Source organism: Gastrolobium bilobum, unplaced genomic scaffold (assembly GCF_033153095.1).
Source record: "Gastrolobium bilobum isolate Gb01-03AN ecotype WA unplaced genomic scaffold, APGP_CSIRO_Gbil_v1 utg38905, whole genome shotgun sequence".
NCBI lineage: Eukaryota > Viridiplantae > Streptophyta > Magnoliopsida > Fabales > Fabaceae > Gastrolobium > Gastrolobium bilobum.
In genome coordinates, this window is record NW_026895384.1 from 13,238 (window position 1) to 36,180 (window position 22,943).

The window sequence follows — 22,943 nt, forward strand, 5'->3', positions numbered from 1 at the left end:
TGATTAAAAGGAAGATATTTTCTTATATCACGGGAGACAATTTTGTTATTTATAAATAAATTCATGAATCATGAAAAAGATAGGAGAAAAAAAATATTAAAACAGATATAAAACAAATAATAATTATTGATGATTAAAATTAGCGATAGATTATTTATAATTTTTTTATTTTTATACCAAATCTTGAATATTAATTTACTTGCATTTAACTGTTTAATGTCTAATTAATAAAAGTCAATGAATAAAAATAAAATCAACCATCAAAATAAAAAATATAACTTAAATCAGTGTAAGATATTATCATCCTTGAAATTATTTTATACATGTTAGATCTATTCCGGCGTGCTTGATGTCCAAATCTTTTCATTCTATAATTTTCAAAAGGTTGACAATCAGTCATACCATTTATTAAGGAAACGTTTCGCTGCATCAAATTTGAGGAAACTTGAAACTCAAAATAAATTGTTTTTTTTTTTCAGACCAAATTTCAGGAAAACTATTTTCACGTTTTCACCAACCAAACAAAACCAACCATTCCCAAATTTTCCTTAATAAGCTTTCTTACTTGTGTGCATTATTAAATTTCTGATAACAAAATTCCCAATCCCATAAACCAAAAAAAAAAAAAAAAAAAATCCAAAAAATTCTTATGTTTTTTACGTTTTCACTTCACCAACCAAACCAAACCAACTATTCCCAATTTTCTTTAATAAGCTTTCTTACTTGTTTTGTGAAATTTTCAAGTTTCTGATTACAAAATTCCCAATCCCATTTCCCAAAAAATAATCCAAAAATTCAACGCTTCTCTCTCTCTCTCTCTCTCTGGATTCTGTAACAAATAAACGCAGTGAAGAGGACACTTTCCCACCGAACCAGAAACAACACGAGAAAAACAACACTTGCTTGCTTGCACGTTCTCGTGCACTGGCCCATTGTCCTTCTCTCTCTTCTTCTTCTTCTTATTCTTCTTCTTCTCCTCCTCGAGCTTGCACCATTCACTTTGTTATACCCTTTCCCTTTTTCTCCGCTGTTTGGTTAAGAACCACCCTTTCTTTTTTTCTGAAAACAACAAGGTATGCTACTTCTTCTACTCGTTCCCAACCAAAATCATCATCTGGGTTCTGATTATTTCCCCCAAAATGCAAATGGGTTTGTTAAAAGTTTTGATTTTGGTGGATTGAGATGGGTTTTCAGAACCTCCCCTGATTCGTTTTTCTGTTGTATTGGATTGGTTTTATTTTGGTGCTTTTTAATTTTGTTTTTGTTTTTGGGTTTTTCTGTGCTGTTTCTTCTGTTTTCTAGAATGGAATATCCTTCCGAAATGATTGTCTATGGTGGTGCAAGAAAAAAAAAAAAGATTGCTTGGTAATTACGTTTGCAATGGGTTTTGTGATGTGGGATTGTGGCTTTTTGCTGAATAATCAATATCAGGTGACGTTTATTTGTTTTTTGTTTTTTTGGATGAATATTCTGCTGCACTTGATTTTGATTACTATAATTCTCACCTTGCGGAGGGAATTTGTTGCATTTCTTATTCTTCCTTGATTTCCTTTGATGATTGGTTGCATGATGGTTAATGTGCTTGCTAAGTGTCTTTTTTTATATCTGGGTCATTTAAAGGCAAAGCTTACTGTTTCACAATTATGACATATTAACTTGCAGTACAAGTGTTTTCTAGGAATGGGAATGTCTTTTATTGAAGTATGTTTGTGAACACCGTTGGTTTACCAATTGGGGTATCTTGATTTTTCTTTTTGGATTATTGATTATTTCTTTTCATTTCTATATTTGTGGATTTATGGCTGGTTCTTGTTGCATTAATTGTTTCATGTATTGTATTTTTATAATGACAGAAGAGATTGTATTGGTCTGGATTGAATGGAGAAGAATCAGATGTCAAACAAGTTAGGCATTTGTACAGTAAAGATTTTTGTAAATATCCATTTAGAGACATGGATTTTGAGTTTGAAATCAGAAGAGATCAGATAATTATCTAGTTTTAGTCATATTTTCTTTCTATGTGATTCTTTCAAAGACTATGATTTGATGCACCCGAGCTGCTGACTTGGATTGTGCTTTTTTATAATTTATTCCATAGTTTAGGGCTTTTCAATAATTGTTAATTATTTCCCTTTTTGTTATTTTAGATTATGTTTGAATGTGTGTTGATTGTGTGTTATCTCCTTTGATTGCGCATGATTATAGTTATTTACTTTTTGTTATTTTATTTTGCCTATTTAAGGCTTGGAGAATCTTATTATTATCATGTTGTTTTTGGTTAAATAAAATTAAGAAAAGAGAAATAGTATTTTCTCGCAATTCTTGTGTTCGTTCTTTCTTTCTGTTTAGCCAATTGGTTACTTTTTCGGCATTATGATTTGCAACTGTTATTAATTTAATTCGAAGAGTAGGTGATACATTTTCATTCCTTTCCACCTTAAAATAGTAGATAATAATGGTTTGTTCTAATTTCTGTACTTCTACTGAAAATTTGAATATGCTTTTGTATTTCATTTGTGGTTTGTATCAATCATTACTTGACTTTCTGTCCTTTTTATTTGCTGTATTTAAAATTAGCTTTGTTTTTGAGTTTCAGGATTGTTGTACTGAATCTTGTTCAGCTCATCTGCATAACTCTTCTCCTGTCTCATGGCCAATGAAAGTGTTGAATTACCAGTGACAGCAGAAGTAACTAAGTCATGTAGGGTTGGAAAAAAAGGGTACTCTACTGGCAAAGCTAGTTCTGGAAATAGTGATGAAAAAATTGAGCCCCATTATCTCAGAGCTTCCACTGGGTCCTGTCATGATTTTTGCAAATATGGGAGGAAGCATACATTTGAGGAGAAGGAAAGACGTTCTATACCTAATCGAGCTGTAAGAAAACAGCTTCACCAAAGTTCAGAAGAGAGTATTGGTGGGAAAATGACGTCAGTTGCCAGGCTCACTGCATCAGTTGATTCCGCGCCAACAAAGAAGATGTCAATGGTCAAACTCAGAGAATCAGTTGATTCCAAGACCCGGATTTCTGATACCTCTGACGCCACCGGTAAAGGTGAACTGCCAACAAAATCATTTGACAGCCAAAAACAAATGAGGAATGAAGTTGTGGTAAACAGGAAGAAAGCACCATTTGTCAAGGTGAAATCAACCCTCCCTTTGAAGTCAGATACATCTCCATTGAAGAGACAAGAAATTTCATCAACTCCCAAGAAGGTGGAATCTCCATCAAAATCAACTTCCAGGAAGGTGGAGTCTCCATCAAGATCAACTCCCAAGAGGGTGGAAACTCCATCAAAATCAACTTCTCAGAAGGTGGAAACTCTGTCAAAATCAAATTCCAAGAAGGTGGAAATGCCATCAAAATCAACATCCAAGAAGGTAGATATGCCATCAAAATCAACTTCGCAGTTCAAAACAACTTCAAAATCAACTTCCAAGATGGTGGAAACTTCATCACAGTTATCTTCTTCAAAAGGTAAAGTAATGAAGTTGTCTGAAAAACGGGTGACTTCCTTAAATCCAAATGATGTAACAAGGAAGCAAAAATCTTCTATGAATTCCTCTGAAGGCTTTGGTGGCCAAAGAAATAGTGAGATCAGGATGGAAAAGGGGGCAGCCTCCTCCAAAATAGCTTCAAGAAAATTGATGGCACCTTTAAGGGCTTTATCGTCCCCTAAACCTTCTCTTAAAAGAGTTGCAAGTATAAATTCAAGGAAGCATAAGAGCCTGAAAATTGTGTCTCCTCTTAAGAATCAGCAGACTGCCAGAAAAGTTGAACTCAAGGAACACAACAATAATGAGGTAGAGGAAAAAACTTTGTATGTCATCACGATGGAAAGTGAAAACAAAACTTTGCAGTCTGATCAAAATGCAGGCTGTGATGATGAATCATACCTCCCTCAGTTGTCATCACCTAAGTCTTCATTATCTTCAATTTCTCAATCCTTATCCCAAGAAGACCAAGAGGAATCTCAATATACAACTAGTGAATTTGAGCAGGATTCGTTTTCAGGTAGCCATGAAATTGAATACATGGAAAATGGGGATATGTTGGAAGTTGAGAAGAAAGGCAAGCTTAGAAAGGATGGGGTTGTATGTTCTGAAGACAAGAACAGCCAAATGATGAAATTAAAGTTCAGAAGGGGAAAAGTGATTGAAAATGAAATTGAGAAAAATAGTCCCAGGAGGCTTAAATTTCGGAGAGGAAAAGTGTTGGGGCAGAAAGCAAATGTTAAGACTTATGCCCAAAGGAAAAGCTTTAAAAGAAGAGATGGAACTTGTGCTGACAGCAATGATGCTACAACTGGTCCAGAGAAGGTTGTTTTGAGACATCAAGATATGCAGGACAAGAAAGATGCACAGGGATTGTTTAATAATGTAATTGAGGAAACAGCAAGTAAACTAGTTGAAACTCGGAAGAGCAAGGTCAAAGCATTGGTTGGTGCCTTTGAAACTGTAATCTCTCTCCAAGAGAAAAAACCACCTGCAGACACTGTCAGATGATGGAATCTGGATAAACATTTTCTAGCTTTTCATTTTTGTAAAGAAATGTTAGGAAAATAAACACTGTCTGAAGGTACTTCAGAAAGTAGAGGTAGATTTGCCTTGAGTTGTCTTTAGAAAGCTCTGCATGTAGAGTTGAAAGGTGGATTTTGTGTTCGGAACTTATCTTTACTTGCACCATATATACTTTTTGCATAACATACTTCTCTTTCTGTTTTGGAAATCCATACTTACTGTGATTGATTTGTATGTCTTGAATAAAGCATAAAACAGTGACTTTGTACTTTTAGCCAGGAATGGAAAAGCGCTTTGAACTTCTGAAAATTTCAGTTACTTCCTTTTATGTTCATATGAAGGTAAGTGTGTTCAGTACTGTGTGTTTTAAGTTCTGAGATATTACTGTCTATTCTTTTGCAACTATTCTTAGTGGATGTTTGTCAACATTTAAACCAGCATCAAGTAGCGAAATTTTGGGAGAATTATGTGTAGAAATCAGTTAATAATTTGGAATCTTTTCCCGTTTCTTTTTCTACCATTTTCTTCCATAATCCATAACCCATAGACAACCAATAAAGCAAAACTCTGGCATAGTGTTTCAACTTCCTAATGCTGTTTAAATCCTATTATGAGAAAATCTAGTTATAATTAGACTATAAGAACATGGGACTTGACGACATGGATAATAAAGTCTTGGAGTAAAAGTTCCTATTATTATGTGCCCCCTCAAAAAAAGTTGCTCTTATTGTCTTTATGCACATTGGTATCTTTCCTTCATCGCTTTGTGATTCACCCCAAACTTAAGGGTATCCTCTTTTGGGCCAGTGTCTGAGGTGCAACAAACTTCAATCTAATTATAAAGTTATCCTCTTTTGTGCCAGTGTCTAAGGTGCAAATTGCAAAGAAATATATCAGCTACAATCCTAGGCCACTTCAATGAGAGTTTTATGGATTTGTCAAACCTTACACAGTATATTTTACCAAGTCTGCAAGGCCCCTGCAGAATAAACCACGGTCACCAACACTGGGGTAAAAATTGTTGTCACCCCATTTAGAGAACACCTCTTTTATCCTAGAGGATACAACTATGAATATTGGTTTTTCTTTGTTTGGAAATCTGCATAGGTTCTGGGGCTATTTCTTTTCCTTTGGTGTGCTTTGAGACAGGGGGTTTGGTATACAATATACTTTTTCCAAATGCTGGTATAGTTGGAGGGAGGCTAGGACAAGATGATTTGGTAGGACTCATAGGGGAATATTTTGAAGAAAAGGCTGCCAAAGGATCAGAAGCATAAAGACTCGATTGCTTTTGTAAATCTGCTTCTATATCTGCAAGTAATATGATTCAGGAAATACTTTTTGCAAAATTAAGGTTGGTTTACCCTTCTACTTAATTTTCTGTTTGGTTGTTTTTGTAAGAATCGCTTCAGAGTTAAGTGTATAATGTATTATAGGTGAATCATGGTTTGCAATGGAACTTTGGTAGAGAAAATTCAGTGATGAGAAGGGAAATAAAACATAAAAAGGTCCTTTTACTATTGTTCCCTCAAATTACTTATCTTAGTTGTGTGACTTTCCAAAGAGAAAGGAAGAACTATCAAAATGCAATAATGCCGAAGAGAATACGAGGTTTACTTCATTGGTGGTTGATTTACAATAAAGTATTGTCAAAACTGAATGCATTTTTCAATGGTCATGCAAGCCAACAGATTTAGAAGAATGAAATAGTTTAAAGATTGAAAAGTGCTTCTAAGTCACGCTAAGTAAAAAGAGTTGATGGTATCTCAACACTTGCTTCAGCAGTGACTAACAGGGTACCAAAACTCATGAGAGTCAAGATAGGGGGACCCCATCACCCTGTGGCGGACCTAGAAAAATTAATTCTTTTCCGCATATTTAGTGGAGGAGGTTCGAGGGCAGCGTCCCCGAAATTTTTTTTGATATAACTTTCACATGGAGGAGTTAACTTATTGATGCAGGAAAAATATATAGGGTGAATAACAATTCTAGACAGATAGAAACATAAACTAGTAAAAAATAATGTATAAATTAAAGGAAAAATGTATGTCATTTTAAAGGATTTAAAGTTGTCATTTTAAATGAGAGAAAGAGATAGATCATGGGAGAAAGAGTGGATAAAAAAATAAATAAAGGTGTGAGTCTCACTTTTTTGTGAGAATGAAATGACACAAGTTGTGTCATTTAAAAGGATAAACACTTCTCATAAATTAAATGTTACCAATCAAGCAAGTATGACAGTGAAGCTATGTCCAATGATTGTTGAGTTGAGCGATTGAAGTGTGCAAACCTAGAAAATCAAGCCATCCTATCTCTTCAGTTACTATATGAAAAACAGCATTCTGCCATTAGAATTATTGACATTTAATCTCAACACAAAAAAGGTATTTAACATCTGTATTGCAAAACTAACAATGACTAATATAAATATTAAACCAAGTGACAAATAAGAACCTGAAAAAAAAAAAAAAATCAAAATGTTTACGTCCGCAAGTGCGGACATTTACCCACACGTGGGTCCGTGAGTGCCATCACCCCTTATCTTTTCAATTGAGACCCTGAAATAACTAGCAGATTTAATGTATATGAAAATTTCCCAAAAGAGAACACTTTAGAGTAAGTATGAGGGCCCTATGATGTGAAATTTGTTGGTGAGGCAAACACTCTTGGGGATTTTTTTTTAATATTATGGGTGTACCAAAATTGATATACCTATTTATTAAATGAGAAAAGTTTGAAGGGATATAAAGAAGAATATAAAAAAAGGGGTTAAATTGAATTTTTTTTACTTGTTTTAGTAAATAGGTGTACCGAGTTCGATACACCGAATCTATCAAAAGTTTGCTCCCTGCCTTGATAAAACCTACTGCATGACAGAATCATTGGTATAAAAAAATAAAAAAAATTATATGCTGATTAATAATTATAGTTTTTATTTTTTCCTGGTGGCAAACGCCGTATCCAACAGATTTAGATTCTCTTATGTGAAAAAGTGATTATGTAATTATGTTATTTGATCACAACCACTCATTAATGATGAAATAAGAGATAAAATTGTATGATTTTAAATGAGTGATTATCATCAAATAATATAATTACATGATCACTTTTTGATATGAAAAGATACAAATTCACATCCAACACCATTCTACTCAAACTAGAGGAAAAAGGCCACTGCCACTTTAGCCACTTCCTTTATACCTAGGAAAAAGGTCACTGCCACTTTGGCCACTTGCTTTTTACCTTCTTCCCACTTACCATTAGTGTTTGTCTATACTTAAAACAATGTTACATTCCATGCATTGCATTTGACCACTTGAGCATGTAAAGTTTTACGACAATCACAATCCTTAAGCTTTCTTATTCTAGATTTGTTGTTTCCATTATACTTCCTTTGCCTGCCACAATTCCTCTAATTCATTTGCTTCTTTTTTTGATTCTGTCTTATCCTCTCTGATTGTGAAACTATTAACAATTTCCACCTTGTGTTGTCAATTTTCCAGCTCGAACTCTCCTGGCAGCTTCTGACTATTTTCTTTGCAAGTTGGTTGGTTGCTTTTTATTCAATTAACCAATACTCATACATATATTATAAGCTTTCAATTATGTTTTACTTTTTCCTTGTGTAAAGTACATGTAATCCCAACTTGGGATATAAATCAGTGGAGCTATTCCTGAATGATTTCCGCCTAAATTATTAACGGCAATACTTTTCTCCTTCATAATTAAGTGGGATCTATTATTTTTTTTAAAAAAGGTTTTATTAGTCTCATTTAACATAAGATAATTATCTTATGTTGTAGAGAGAAAATAAGTGAGTCCCACCATTACAAAAAAAAAAAATTGGAGTACGAAAATCGAAGTAAGAGAAAATGAAAAATGATATCTCATGTAAAAAGTAAGAAATATTTCCAAAAAAAAAAAATAGTTCAAATTTCAATGTGTCTGCGCGCTGGTTAATTGTTTCTCTTGCAACAGTATAAACAATTAACCCAATTATTAAATGCCCATCTATTTCATTTATTTTACTAAAAAATAAAAAATGTATTTACAACTTTTTTATTTACAAACTCTTATAAAGTACACTATGTCTGATCAGTCATATTTAAATCAAAAATGTATGACTGATCAGACTTAGTGTAATTTGTAAGAATTTTTTTTTTTTTTTTGTAAATATAACTCCCAAAAATAAAAGCTTAAACTTTATAAGCTTAGATACTAAAATCTAGTGAACTGGTGTAAGGTGACAACTTTTTTTATTTTTATATAAAATAATAAATTAATTTTTTATTTATTTATAGTATAAAAGTATCTATTAAATATTAAATTAGTATACTTCAAAAACTTTTTGTTTTTTCAAATAACCAAGTCCAAACTTAAAATTAACTCCTTTAAATAAATAAACCAAGTTTCGAATATAAACTTTTTTAAAGTCAAAGTCTACTAATTAGGCTTGATTCATATGCACCCATAATCTCAATCTTCTTTTATATTTAACAAGTTGAGCATCTAAAAAAGTTGGGTGATGATCAGTAGGCCATTCTTCTAGCTAGATTAAGAACTATGCTATTATTATATATAAGATGCCATGAAACTGTCACTAGATACTTTTCCAACTTCAATAGAATATTTCCACCATCTACCCATGGATTATTCCAACTCCAAGTAAAGTCATGCCTAATAAATTCAAGTTCCAATAAGCCATAATCATTTATAATATCACTCATTCTCAAACTTATATAAACATTTGTCTAAACTCCATTTAGATTTTTTTTTTAAAATAAACAAATTAGAGTAACATAAGTTGGTCCGCTCTGTCTTTCAATTTTTATTAATAGTATTTCTCATGTACAAATTTTTTTGGATAGTTCTTCAATTTTAATTATGTATACATTGTTGTATTATGCTATTAAATTGTGTAAATTTTATTTTCTTCATACCCTTAGAAAAAATTCTTGGCTTTGACAAGCATTTGGTAAATGAGAATTTTTTTTTCCTGTGAATCACGATCTCAAGGAATATGTTGGGAAAATGAATGTCTCAATAATATTACCAAAAAGTTGTTTGGTAAATTAAAATATTCTCAGAAATGTTGGCTCAAGTTTCTTGATTATATGTTTAGCTGAATGTCAATATGTGAGCTTATTTTACAAAACTAACATTTCATGAAATTTTGAATTTTTTTTTTGATATATCACAAAAAGGTCGAAATGCGGCGTTGGAGATCAAACCCAAATTTTCCAAACGAATTTGACTGTTCTCAAACCAGTTTTGTTCTCAAACCAGAGCAACCCCAAATTGTCTTCAACAACCAAGCTATTACCATATGCAACAACCATGAAATTGTTCTCAACCCTGAAATCGTCTTTAGCAATCAATTGTTCTTAATCAATTTGCAGCATCTAGCCGTCATCTTTAGCAACGGGTCTGCAAGAGCAACCCCAAATTATGTAACCCATGGGGTTGTGAAAGGGAAGAGAGGAATCCACAATTTTGTGAAGCAGAATATGAGCTTTAACAAGAGATGATATTTTATGAAAATATTAAAGTAAGATTATTTATGTTCTATAAATTTTGTAAAATTATGCTACCAGGCGAAAATCTAAGAATACCACCCATCTGGTGTATTATCTCATGAGATTCTTATTTATAATTTTAATTCCTAGCAATCTTATTTTCTCATAAAAATTTTAAAAATTCTTATATCAAATATAAATAATTAGGATCTCAATATGAGTTTTTTAGGAATCTAATATTTATCTGTCTACCAAACGACAGCCGAAGGTAACGTCAAAAAGAAGAAAGTATGGCCTTTCCACAATATATTTCATCAGGTACCATATTGTTCATGGAAGACAACTTGAATAATGAAATATGTCGAACAAGTAGAGAAGTGCAAATAGGTTGAGTAAGTCAGAAAGAAACAACAATAAAAAAAAATTAAGCAACTTGCGTTCAGCTAAAAAACAGAAAAAAGGAGAAAAATAAAGCAGCAACTTGCACCTAGAGCCTTGGACATAAAGATAAACAAACCAAACCGGTTTAATAATAATAATAATAATGAGTTAATTTTACATTGATGTTATGGGTTTTATTTTTCTTATGTTGCATGAGACAAGTTGTCTCATGCAACACACACAAAATGGGTGGGACCCACTAAAAAGGAAGAAAGAGAAAATAAAGAAGCGGGTCCCACTCATTTTTTGTGTGTTGCATGAAACAACTTGTCTCATGCAACATAAGAAAAATAAAACCCTGATGCTATTCTCTCAATTTTGATAACTGATTATATTTATATATAATAATTCTAATTTATTAAATATGTTAATCATTAAATATAAATAAATCAATGACCAATATTTAATGCATGTCTCAATAATAATAATAATAAAAATAATATATACCATCAAAATGAAAATCCAAAAATTGCGTAGCTGACAGAAAAGAATAATCTCCAGGTAGGAAAAAGAATAGAAAACCTTAGACACAAAAAAGTATTTGATATTTTTAAGGAACAGTGAAAACAATGGGCGCGCATTACGAAATGACCGTCCAATGCCCGAACGAAACGTAAGGATTCGGCAGTGCCAGCTGGAAAAAGGTAACATCATGGACACGTGTCACATTACTGTTTGTCCTTGACAGGTACAATTTCACCAAGACTGATACTCTATGCTAGTCTCTGAAATATTATTACACTTTCTCTTTGCAAGCTCTGTCTTTGTTCCATCTTCTCCTTCTTCCTTCCACCTTTTCTCTTGCATTCAGAGTGTGTTCTGTAATTTATGTTGACCGAATTGCCCCTCTTCAGAGGTGAAAATTACCGATGGTTTTATTACAACTTTTTGCAAGAAAGTTGCTTGCTTTATCCTTGTTTGTTGTTGATTTTGCTGTTTTCTCAGTTACCCTTTTCCTGTTTTTTTTTTCAACTGCATGCAAATCTCTTTATTTCTTTCTTTCTTCCCCCACTAGGGATTGAGGGTTATTCCCAAAGCTGAGATAAGACACAATCTGAGTTTTTCTTTTTTTCTTTTTTAATATAATTTTAAGGTACTGTGATCTATTCTTCTCTTGTTGGCTTGGGGTTTGTTTGTTTGTTTTTTCTTTTCTTTTCTTTCCCCACTTTGAGTGGAGGGTTTCCATAAATTTCTAGTTTTGGGAGGGGATTATGTGAAATCTAGTGAAGGTTCATTTTGGATTTATTTTCTGTAGCAAGAAATTCATGTCCATGTTAACTTACTGTGCTACGTGTCATGCTGGAGAACTGTGTTCTGTGATGTGGCTGCTGTAGGTTATGTTATTGTTGCTGGGAAATGAAAATGTGATCTATATGTTTAATTATCTTCTGTATGTATGTCTAATTTGGGAAAGGTTTGAACTCGTAGATGCTTGCATTTTGAAGAAATTCTAAGTCTGGTCTTGGTTGCTATGCTAGAGCTTGAATCGAAATGAATTGAACATCCCTCACTATGGAACTTGTCTGCTGCTTTTGAGTTTCCTTGTAAGCACCATTGCCAGTATTTTATGCTTCAATTCTGTTTGTATATTGTTCTATCAATCCAGTTAGGACTTAGGATTTAGGAACTCTAGAAGTGTTGAAATTTGCATCCTTCATATGGTTATTTTATGGATCATAAGACTAGTAAATAATTGAAGTAACAATACACTGGAAGTCCACCATATATCAGTGCATTTAAAGGAGAAGAAAAAGAAAATTTACTTTATTTTCATGAACCATCTTTTGAGTATTTAATAAAGCAACTTGATTAGGTGAATTCTTTCATGCGCTTTGCATATTTTTGTTTGCATTTCATTAGTTGTTTTGATGTTTCCTGATTACCATGAAGTATCTAATGAAGAAATTTGGATTTTAGGTTTTGTCAAATGTACGAATACCCTAAGGTATGCCAACAAAAAGTTGTTATAAACTAATCATTTTTCTTTGAGTTTGGCCGGGTGAAGAAAATGATTATTGCAAAGCAGTACCGATGCATGCACTCAGCTAGCTGTCAATGTACTAAAGGGCATTTAAGTGAAGATGTGATATTCTTGGTGTTTCACCATTTGAATTGGAACCCCAAGCTAATTGCTACTCTTTCATGTGTGTGCAAATGGTTTGATGATCTTGCCAAGCGAGTTCTATGGAAAGAATTTTGTCGAACAAGAGCTCCAAAGATGATGCTTGATCTGCAATCTAGTGGAAGCCACAGTGTTGATGGGAGCTGGAGAGCCCTAGGGAAGCTTCTTATATACTGTTCAGGATGCAAGAAAGGTGGCTTATTCAATAACATTCAGGTTCCTGGTCATTTTGTTTATCGGACTCGATTTTCTAGAACATCAGGAAAGAGCTTTCTTTTGCCACAATGCATAAATGATGTTTTATATGTGTCTGATCCTTGTGAGCATCTTGACCAAGGTGAAGATGGAGATTTGGGATTCTACCGCGGAATTTTCAAGTCATTTGCAACCTCAAATGTCAGGAGGATGCTTATTAACAAAGGTGCACAGCTCCATCCAACAGAGGTTTGCCCTTATTGTAAGGCAAAGTTGTGGAGCATGCTGCAGGCTAATATGATCCCACAAAGTGCTAGTTGCAGGTTAGGTTCCTATGAAGACTGTATTGAGTATTATGTGTGCCTTAATGGTCACATGCTTGGAATCTGCACTCTGTTACCATTGTATGATTCTGAAGAGGCTTCTGAGAAGGAGTAAGATATTAATGATTCTCAGGTATTTTCTTGTATCTGAAAAATCATAACTTCTCTCCTGTTTATTTTTCCTTTTTTTATTATTTCCCATTATGAGTCTATAGCAGGCAGCCTTATCTTGCATTTAGAAGAGGCTGATTGCATAAATCGAACCAGTAACTCCGGGTCACATGTCAACAACACAGCCACATGTCAACAAGGCTCCCCTTCATTAAAACCTACCAACTACGGTTGCAGAAAAATAAAATATTTTAAACTGGATAAAGATTTTGGATACAGAATTTTCACTTTCAAGCTGATAATCCTTTAACACTAGGTCCAACTATTTTATCAGGTTTTATATGATATTGAACTTCACATGACAAATTTCATAGTATTGACTTTTTTATTATCAACAGTGTTTGTTTCTTTAATTTACCATAATAAAGAATAATTGTTAGTTATATTAAGTTGGTATGTCATGTTATATGCTGATTGCTTTTGGAATATATCTGTCATATTATATTAACTTTTGGAATATATGTTTCATGAACTAACTATTCCAAAAGATTTAAGTTGTTGGTGAAAGCACAAAAATGATTTTATATCTGGCATGTTCCCTCATGCAAAAGGGCTTCAATGGATTTGCATTATGTGGAAGCAAATAAATGATTTTATGTCTCACAATATCAATAATAATTTGTTTTGAAACTTTTTCATAATCTAACTAAATACAATATTCTCAAAAGGAGGAACTTAATTGGAGTTTGGGGGTTACAGTTGTAATGAATCTTTGATATTGAAATAGGCTATTCTATAGCAGCATAGAATGGGATTCTTTGTAAACTATATAATTTGGTTATGTTAATATTCAAGGTTTTTCTTTTCTTTTTTTATTTCGTGGTTGCAAGTGTTGGCACTCAATATTATTATCATCATGAATGGTTGATTATATGATTTGATTTGGCACTAGCAGTTTACTGCAAAACCAATAGAATGCATTCTGTATTTGGAGATGTTTATGGTGATGCTCATTGTTAGGTACTTAGGTTCATCTTTTTTTAAATACAATATGAGCTATTAATGATAATCTATGCTCACTCTTGGGACACAGCTAACTATCTAAGGTGAAACATCAATTTCATGTAAAATTTATATTAAGAAAAGAAAATGCTTAAAATCAATATTAAGAATAAAAAATGCTGAAGGCATATGCATTACCTACTTTATTCTGAAGCCTTAACAATGTGACATTTCCTTGGACAGATTGGCATTCAGTCCTCACATGAAGTTTGGTTGAAAACACTGTTGGTATCCTTATGGGTAAATATCTGTTCAGCAGCTGCTGAAAAGTACCATTATGATTTAATCTGAACCATTATGCTTGATGTTGCTGTCTCAACCCATGTCAGCAATTTCCGCAAATGATAAAATTATTACCAACAATTTTTTCTTAATGAATCAGATAGAAGGTTGTTACTGTGGACTATGTGATGTACCATGTGACCATGTATATTGATGGGTGGATATCTGTACCTGGATGACAGATTTGGTTGTGCAATAATTCATACTTGTTAAGTATCATTTTGATTTAGTTGTATGTTCTCATTCAGGTTCATTTGAAGAACACTATACCCTCCAATCTCCTAAGTCCACCCGAGCAAAGAGATACTCTTAGTAAAAGTAATTCTGGATTGAAGGAGACGAAACTGTCATTCTCTCCCTTGCCTTGTTTTGGATTTCTGGTAGGTTTGAATTAGGACAAAAAATGTGGGATTTGATGCAGATAGCCTTTCTTGTGGGGTCCTTTTTTCATGAATAGGGACCATTATTATTCACTTTTTTATTTTTGGGAGAATATCCCCTAGTAATCCCATAGGTTTCCTATGGATTAATTCGGAGTTTGTGGCGGGTCTAGATTATGGCTTTAAATCTTCCAAAGATGATACTGCTCATTTCTACCTGCTCAGTTTTCATGCGTTAACTGAGTTATCATCATTTGATATTGTTATTCATTTTATTATTCTACTATCCTCATGCCTAAAACAAAATACCCTCTTTGATTTTTTCTGGAAGTTGAGTTGTCTGCAACTACTGCAGAAGTATACATTGCTCTGAGATGTACCAAATTAATTTTTCTATCATGATATTTTGGATTAAATTTTGATCACTTGTTTAAAAAGTGTAATACTAAAATTGAAAGATCTCTGAAAAATGTTATTTATGACTACTTTTTAAAAATATGTCAACAAATGATTGCATAAGTTATCAAATAAAATTAATGTTTTTCCTTGTAGATTTAGGGTCTATTTGATTGTGTTTTGATTTTTTTTTTCTTAAAACTATTTTGTATAATAGTTAATGTAATATGTGTTTTCTATGTTTTTTTTTGTTTTTGTTTTGAAAGTGAAAAGTTAAAATAAAAAATAAAAATAAAAAAAATAAAATATATTCTAAAAATAAAAAAGTAGTTATAATTTTTTTTTTTCATAAGACAGGTTTTTATCAAATAAGATTTTTTATTCTAAAAATTAAAAAATCATTTTTTGAAACGGATTTCAAATAGACTCTTTGTATATCAATAAACCGGATCATTGATCATTTTATCTGTTTTAAAATAAAAATATCACTTTATTTCTCTTCTTGAATAATGTATCAAATACATATATAGTTATAGTTATGATTAAACTATATCAATCTGTTCCTGTTTAATTAAAATATATCTAATATTTACTCAACTCACCTAGGACGACGGTTTAATCAAATAAGGATAAATTAATATATAATTTAAGAAAAGAAACATAAGAAAGTGATAAATTGATTTTTAAAGAAAGATAAAATAATTAATCAACCGACGATTGACGAACCATAAACAGTAACTTAGGCTTTGGTGGGCTCTTGGTTGCAACCGTAATATTTTTGGGGTTTGATTTTCTCATGTTAAATGAGAATTCAATTATCATGTTGTAGAGATAAAAAGCATGTAGGATCCATGTGTTAGAAAAAATTATATGTAGGACCCATGTCAGCACGAAAATCGAAGGGAGTGTAGGAAAATTTAAATTCTCATGTTAAATGAGAATTATAAAACCCAATATTTTTAGGGGTTAAATGTAAGGGAAATACAAGTCTTATGTTTCACGAGATTTGCTATCTCATGCCATAGACACAAAGCATGTGGGACCTATTTTTTTTTTAAAAAAGTAAAAAAATAAATAAATACTAGCACACCTTTTAATGTATGAGTAGGAGGGGTATGTTATCTCATGTAACATGAGAAAAACATACCCCTAAATGTAAACATGCGAATAAGCAGCATATTTTAACTTTCTATAAGTCATCATATACTTTCACTGTCGAGTAAACCATTTTATATATTTTATATAATATATATGATTATCAAGATATTATCACATGTAACTAAAATTTGTAATTTACAAAAGTTTATTTAATGATGCATGTGTATAAGACTTATACTTTGAAATTAAGTCCTCACCATCCTAAGAAAATTATTGTAAAAAATCTCAACTTTATTATGATAGGACTTCAATTTTAAAACTTAATCAATTACAGGCCTCAACTTTTAATCAATTAAGGATCTCAATTCTCAACTTTAATAGAATATACTTTTAATAATAATTATCAATCAGGAAAAAAAAAGATCATACTCATCTTTTCCTTTATATATATGGGGCAAAATACAGGTTCTTACCTTCCTACAAAATAGTTCTCTGCAAATCATGCATTGATGTCTTTCTCTCAGTAGCTTAATGCATATTAAGTTATTAACTAGTTAAAATATCAAATTTTCTACTCAGTCTCCACTTCCTCTGCTCCAAAGTCCAACCCAGAAATTGTCATCCTTCCAATGTTAACTGCACAATTCAAACCACCAAATAAAACCAATCTTAAAAGATTTTTGAGAAAGAGAAACATTTAAACAAAACAGAACCTGCAAGATCAGTTAGGTACAAAACAGGCTCAGTGCAGAGGATGAAACAATGGTCCAGATATATAATGTATCAAACAGATTAAACTGTTTATAAGCTCTATGCTTAAGCTCATGCATGCATAGAACTTCATCCAAATAAAGCATGTGAAAGGAAACAGCTACTTCCCCTACACCTTCTAAAGCTTAACACCATTTTGTTGCTGTTGATGAATCTAGATAAAGGCTTTACAATATATTAGGATTCTTTAATATGGCGTTTGGTAGAGGAGAAATTTTTTTTTTATCCGGGAATATGGTAGAAAAAACGAGTTTTCTGGGAACGTTATCAAAAAATTGTTTGGTAGGCCAAAATATTCACGGGAATGTTGGGTTAATTTTCTTGATGCTATGTTTGGTTGAATGTAAAATATTGGTGGGAATGTGGATTGAGGTTAATTATGTCCCAAAAAAATTATCAAATATTCTTATCGCATGGGATTCTCAAAATACCACCCATTTGGTGGTATTTTAAGATATAATTTTTCTTCATAAACATGAATCCCGGGAATCCGACTTTTGCGGAAATTTTTTTACAACTCTTGTACCAAACGTGGGAAAATCGAATTCCCAATCTCATTTTCCCAGGATTTTAAAATTTTTCCTTCTACCTAAGAGTAAAGCAGTAAAGGAAGTTTTATAAAAGCACTTCTCAATATCAAAATGGTAATTTAATGGTCCAAAAGAATGCAAAATTATGTCATAAGTGTTTGGATGCAAGTACATGTTGTAGAATGGTAATCACAATATCATAATAATCAAACATAGCTGCATCTAAAACCCGCCTCAAGCTTCTCTTATTCCGCTTTAATAAATTAATAGTCAAAAGCATAAGTAAATTGTGACACAATCACATACCAACAGCATCCAGCCCAGCTAATTTTGGCATGAACTGTTTGATGTGGTCTTCAGCTGCTTTCTCAGCTTTCAATGTCTGACACTCGAATGAAACCAAGATTCTTTTCTTCACATCCTTTTGTTCAATCATACTTGTGACATCCTTATCCCAACTGTTCAAGGTGAATGCAAACAATAAATTGAACATGTCATCAGCATGTAATGGTCATAAAAAAAATCAAGAAAAATGTAAATGAATGAGAACTTCAATTTGTGAGGAGAAAGAAAGTCCTGAAAGAGAAATCAGTTTGTAAATACCAGATAACTGGAGACAAAGAACCAGAGGTAAATAGAGAAGATTGAATCTGACACAGACAATTAGATTACTTATGCAAAATATAGGTTAAAATAAACAATTAGTCCGTATAGTTTTTCCAGATTTGGATTTTGATTCTCATAGTTTATTTTCCGAATAGTGATTCCTATAGTTACTTACACCCATTTGGATTTTCGTGCATCAAAGACCAGTACCTTAATGATTCCAAAGTATAAGAATGATTCTTCATAGAAAATAGTGACTAATATCTTAATGAGGAGAAACTATAGGGACTAAAACCCAAATGAATGAAAGATATAAGGATCAATACCTTAACTGTGTAGGGACCAAAATCCAAATGAGAAAAAATATAGAGAATGATATCCAAAAAAAAAAAAAAAACTACAGGGAGCAAATCAAAATCCGGTGAAACTGTGGGAACTGGGGACTAATTTTGCTTAACCTAAACTATATATCCAAAAGTAAACCAATCAAGTGTCTTTTCCAAAAAAAAAAAACTAGTATATAAAAGGCAAATATGAAAACTAGATAAATACTTGTGGATTTTCTAATTATATGCCTCTCTTTAGTTGCCCTGTCCCGTTGGTATGCTATACAACAACAACTAGGGGTGTAAATGGGTCAAGTTAAGCTTTGACTTTGATAGCTAAGCCTATGTAAAATATTTAGAGCCTATATTGGTAACTGGTCTATTAGCCTATTAAAAACTTAATTTATAGGTATGGCCTGAGCTATTATAAAAAACTAAAAAGCAACACGGCCTGTAAGGCCTACCAAGTTACAAACTAAAGTTTATAGGCTCAAACCAAACTGAAATATAAAAGATAAAATTTCTTATTAACAAAGATCATATGAAATAATTTTTCATTAACAACACATGAAACATAAGAGTCACATGAAAATGTTCATAAATATCACATGAAAATTTCATATATGTATATATACATATAATTTGCACTTTCTTTACTAATTTAATTTAATATTATATTTTAAATTTTAAATAAATAATTATTAATTTAAAAATTAGTGTTACAAATCACGATCTCAGAATATGTCTTTAAGTGAATAATATATATCATAAATATATTATATTATTAAAAAATTAAAAGGCTAACCTGCAAGCTTTTTAAAGTGGACCTATGTCCTAATTTTTAAACGAACTTTTCTAAAAGCCTAAACCTGCTCTATTTAGAAAATAGAGCAGACCATGTCAGACCTAAGGTAGGTCAGGTTGTAGGTTCCTAATAGGCCGTCTGACCCATTTACTCCCCTAGCAACAACCTCTATTTATCTGAGTCATTATAATTAAATACCAGTAGAGTTGCATGACAAAGGTGAATTTCTTGCCTGGACTATACTCCAGAATTTATATCTAAGCGGTTGCCTGATTATAGACATTCAGTTTCATCTTTAATAACATTGTTCTTACTGTTTACCATGAAAACTATACAGATTAAGAATTAAATAAACAAAAGCATAGAGCCCACTGAAAAAGAAATATCACTAGCATGCCATATTCATAGATACAGAAATATCATGTCTAGATCACTATGCTTTACCCATGAGCATGATCAATGCTGTTGAATCGAGCAGCATCATGGCCTTTGCACTCCACGACAGTGGCTTGTTCTTTCTTTGCCTGTTTCATCAAAACCAGATAGGCAATAAAGTGTATGATGAACAGGAAAAGATAAACAACAAAAAGTCACAGTTATTACATTGAAATCTGTGATTGTGAGTTTGATGAGTCGATAATCCTCACCCCTACTGCATTCCCTTTCACATGCCAATTCTTTCATCGTGAAAAAAGATGGAAAGGAGAAACATGTATGAGTAATTACTAAATGGAGATAATATAGTATTAAAAGAATTGTATAAAAACATTGGCTCACATAGAACCATGGGCAAGTAAACAACATACAGACAAATATACAAGGGAAGAACTGATGCACTGAAGGATATTGACTACCCTTTCAAGCTGGTAGTCACAGCTACAATCTCTAGCTGAAAGGGTAACTAAAAGTCAAATTTGTTAATGAATTTTATTAAAAGTCAAATAATTTGGGAGCAACATAGAGGAGCATTTGATATATATATATATATAAGATCCAGTTTGGCTACACTGGTTGTAAAGCCAAAAAGAAGAAGAAGAAGAATGCCATTGCAGAAACCAGCTACCCCTTATGCCTAAAGTCCATTACGAAGGAATAATTATCATATGATAATCTTCCATCCAATGTGAGAATGACAAACTAATAGTCACTGGCCCTACGAAAGAGTGCAATTGACAATAAAGCAATTACTTGAACATTTTTTTTTATGACAACGACAATAAAACTTTTGATAAAAAGGGTCTTTTTCAAACCTAGCTTTATTTCATGACATGATCCAATCCTGTGCTGCTTTAATTTAAGGCCAACTCAGAGATACAAACAACTCAATCACTTACTCTAGAGAAAACTATTAGTATCAATTTCTCATACTGTATAATGTTCACTACTCCCCTAAACCGTCAAGTAAAATGGTAGAAGGAAAAAACACATTTTTCTATCTTCATTCAAAAACATCATCACACAAATAAAGAAAATGCATTAAAATTATCTACTTAAGCAATTTCAAAACTTCGAAAAATGAGCTGGAAATAACCACTGGAAACAGATATTAGTTATACAAAGAAAAGGTGCATATATACATACCAGTGCCATGAAGACCATAGCAAATAGAATGGGGAAGTTGGACGAAGTGCCCTGAGATAGACCCACATGGAAGCAATGCAATTGATGCTACTCCTTCCATCACCATCATCTTCTCCACCTTCCCTTCTTCTCTCTCCTCTGCCACAAAATTCGAACCCCCCCAAAAATTAAAAACAAAGAAAATGAAAATGGGTAAGTGAAAAAGTGATGGGAAAGAAAATCGGAACACAAAGTTTGATTTTTTAACACTACAATTGCACAGGATGAAGGGGAAAAACTGACCCATGTGTGTATGTATGTGAATGAATGATGATTGGTTCGGTTTTGCGACACTGCAAAAAACCTGAGCGAAGAAGAAGCTGATGAGTGAGGATGAAAACGTTAACGTGGTAGCAACTGTAGGGGTGTAAACGTGGCTTCGCCTAAAATAGGTTAGCTCATAGGTTTGGCAGTGTGAGCTCAAATTATAAGTTTTTTTTTTTTGTAAATCAAATTATAAGTTTTTCATCTACATAGAAAAAACATTGACTTAAGTTTTTAAGTCTATTAGATATTTAATAATTAAAAATAATTAAAATAATATTATTTAATTTTTTAAAATTATTAAAATATTAATTGTATTTATTTTATTTAAATAAATAATATAATATAAATTAGGATGTAAATTTATAGGTGTAAAAAAAATATTTATAATTTGTTTTTTAAATAATTTTTTAAAAAAATTTGAACTTATTTTATTTGATATATAACAGGCTAACTAATCTATTTACATCAAGTAGCAAGCAACTAAGAAATTTGTACTAGTGTGTCATTTTGTAGTGCTTTTTGAACCTCTTGCAATGCATGTTGTTGTCGTTTATTTCCCCTTAATTAAAGGATCGAATTATTATTAGTTAACTAAGATTTTTAATTTTATCGAAAATTATTTTTCTTAAACATATTAAAAAAATAAAACTATCTAATTTGACATGAGCAAAATATATGGCATCTATTACTTAACTTTTTTTATTTCAGTTTGTAAATATTAGCTCTTTTTTATTAATGTTGAATGAAGAAAGTGTGTATCATTTTAAAAGATGTAAAGTTGTGTCGTTTTAAGTGAGAGAAAGAGATAAATCATAAGAGAGAGTGGAAAAAATAAATAAGACCATCCAATTCTTTAAATCAGTGATGTCCATATAATGGTACAATGGTACAAGTTATGTGAGTCACATCTCTTTGTGAGAGTAAAATGGTACAAGTTATGTCATTTAAAAGCATAAAAATATTTCTCATGTTAAATTCTTTAAATCAGTGATGTCCATATAACTGCAAGCTTCCACATTTCTACACAATATATGGTTAAAAGTATCACAATTTTCTTTTCAACATCAATTGAAACATTAAAATTCATACTTATTTATCGTATTTTTATGCATCTATTTATGATAATAATATTTTAAAATATGAATTTAGATAATCTCCTCCCATAAGACCATCCAATTGACTAGAGATAGAAAAAAGTAGGGTTAGTTTTTTCTGCAATCAAATTATATGCAATAAGTCCAATACAACGTCGTTTTGGTATGAAAATTATGGTGTTTTTATAATTTTAATTTATTTCAGAATTATTATAATCTTTATAATTATAATTTTTTAATCTTTCAATCTCAAAACGACGTCACTTTGAGAATAAATACAGATAACTTATCTGCACTAACTGCAAAAATATTTTTTTTGAAAAAAATATACTTGTGCATAGCACATGACCTACAATGGGTTATAACTTATAAGATACCGAGTTATATTTTAAATTTGGCTATGGTTTGGTCATGTTGCATGGAACATCAAAATCCGTGATTGTTTATTTATTTTTATTTTTTTAGAAAAATCAGTGGACC

At 31.9% G+C, this 22,943-nt stretch overlaps 3 protein-coding genes across 10 annotated transcripts; 2 read left to right on the plus strand and 1 right to left on the minus strand.

The window, feature by feature from the left end:
• The first annotated feature begins 841 nt into the window (after nt 1–841).
• On the plus strand, nt 842–4,781 carry LOC133308742 (uncharacterized). Its single transcript, XM_061509428.1, has 3 exons — nt 842–1,073; nt 2,597–3,312; nt 3,379–4,781. The coding sequence occupies exons 2-3, from the start codon at nt 2,650–2,652 to the stop codon at nt 4,501–4,503; spliced, it is 1,788 nt and encodes a 595-aa protein (XP_061365412.1). The 5' UTR covers nt 842–1,073; nt 2,597–2,649; the 3' UTR covers nt 4,504–4,781.
• A 6,449-nt stretch (nt 4,782–11,230) lies between these two features.
• Nucleotides 11,231–15,263, plus strand: LOC133308672 (EID1-like F-box protein 2). 8 transcript variants are annotated; one of them, XR_009751202.1, is made up of 5 exons: nt 11,231–11,331; nt 11,904–12,019; nt 12,393–13,248; nt 14,472–14,528; nt 14,819–15,263. XR_009751202.1 is itself a non-coding variant. In XM_061509369.1 (5 exons), exons 3-4 carry the CDS (start codon nt 12,403–12,405, stop codon nt 13,228–13,230), a joined length of 597 nt encoding a protein of 198 aa, XP_061365353.1. In that variant the 5' UTR covers nt 11,231–11,331; nt 11,904–12,019; nt 12,393–12,402; the 3' UTR covers nt 13,231–13,248; nt 14,472–14,788. The 8 variants fall into 8 exon arrangements, 7 of the variants coding, with proteins under 7 accessions (XP_061365353.1, XP_061365323.1, XP_061365310.1 ...); XM_061509369.1 differs by lacking the exon at nt 14,819–15,263 and having other exon boundaries at nt 12,393–12,420; nt 12,652–13,248; nt 14,472–14,788; XM_061509374.1 differs by lacking the exon at nt 14,819–15,263 and having other exon boundaries at nt 11,251–11,331; nt 11,954–12,019; nt 12,393–12,420; nt 12,652–13,248; nt 14,472–14,788.
• Nucleotides 15,264–16,855: 1,592 nt separating this feature from the next.
• Nucleotides 16,856–21,489, minus strand: LOC133308750 (uncharacterized). The gene is made up of 6 exons (XM_061509439.1): nt 21,346–21,489; nt 21,064–21,201; nt 20,086–20,159; nt 19,927–20,006; nt 18,052–18,203; nt 16,856–17,080 (listed from the first exon to the last, which is right to left on the minus strand). Exons 1-6 carry the CDS (start codon nt 21,347–21,349, stop codon nt 17,016–17,018), a joined length of 513 nt encoding a protein of 170 aa, XP_061365423.1. The 5' UTR covers nt 21,350–21,489; the 3' UTR covers nt 16,856–17,015.
• Nucleotides 21,490–22,943: the final 1,454 nt, after the last annotated feature.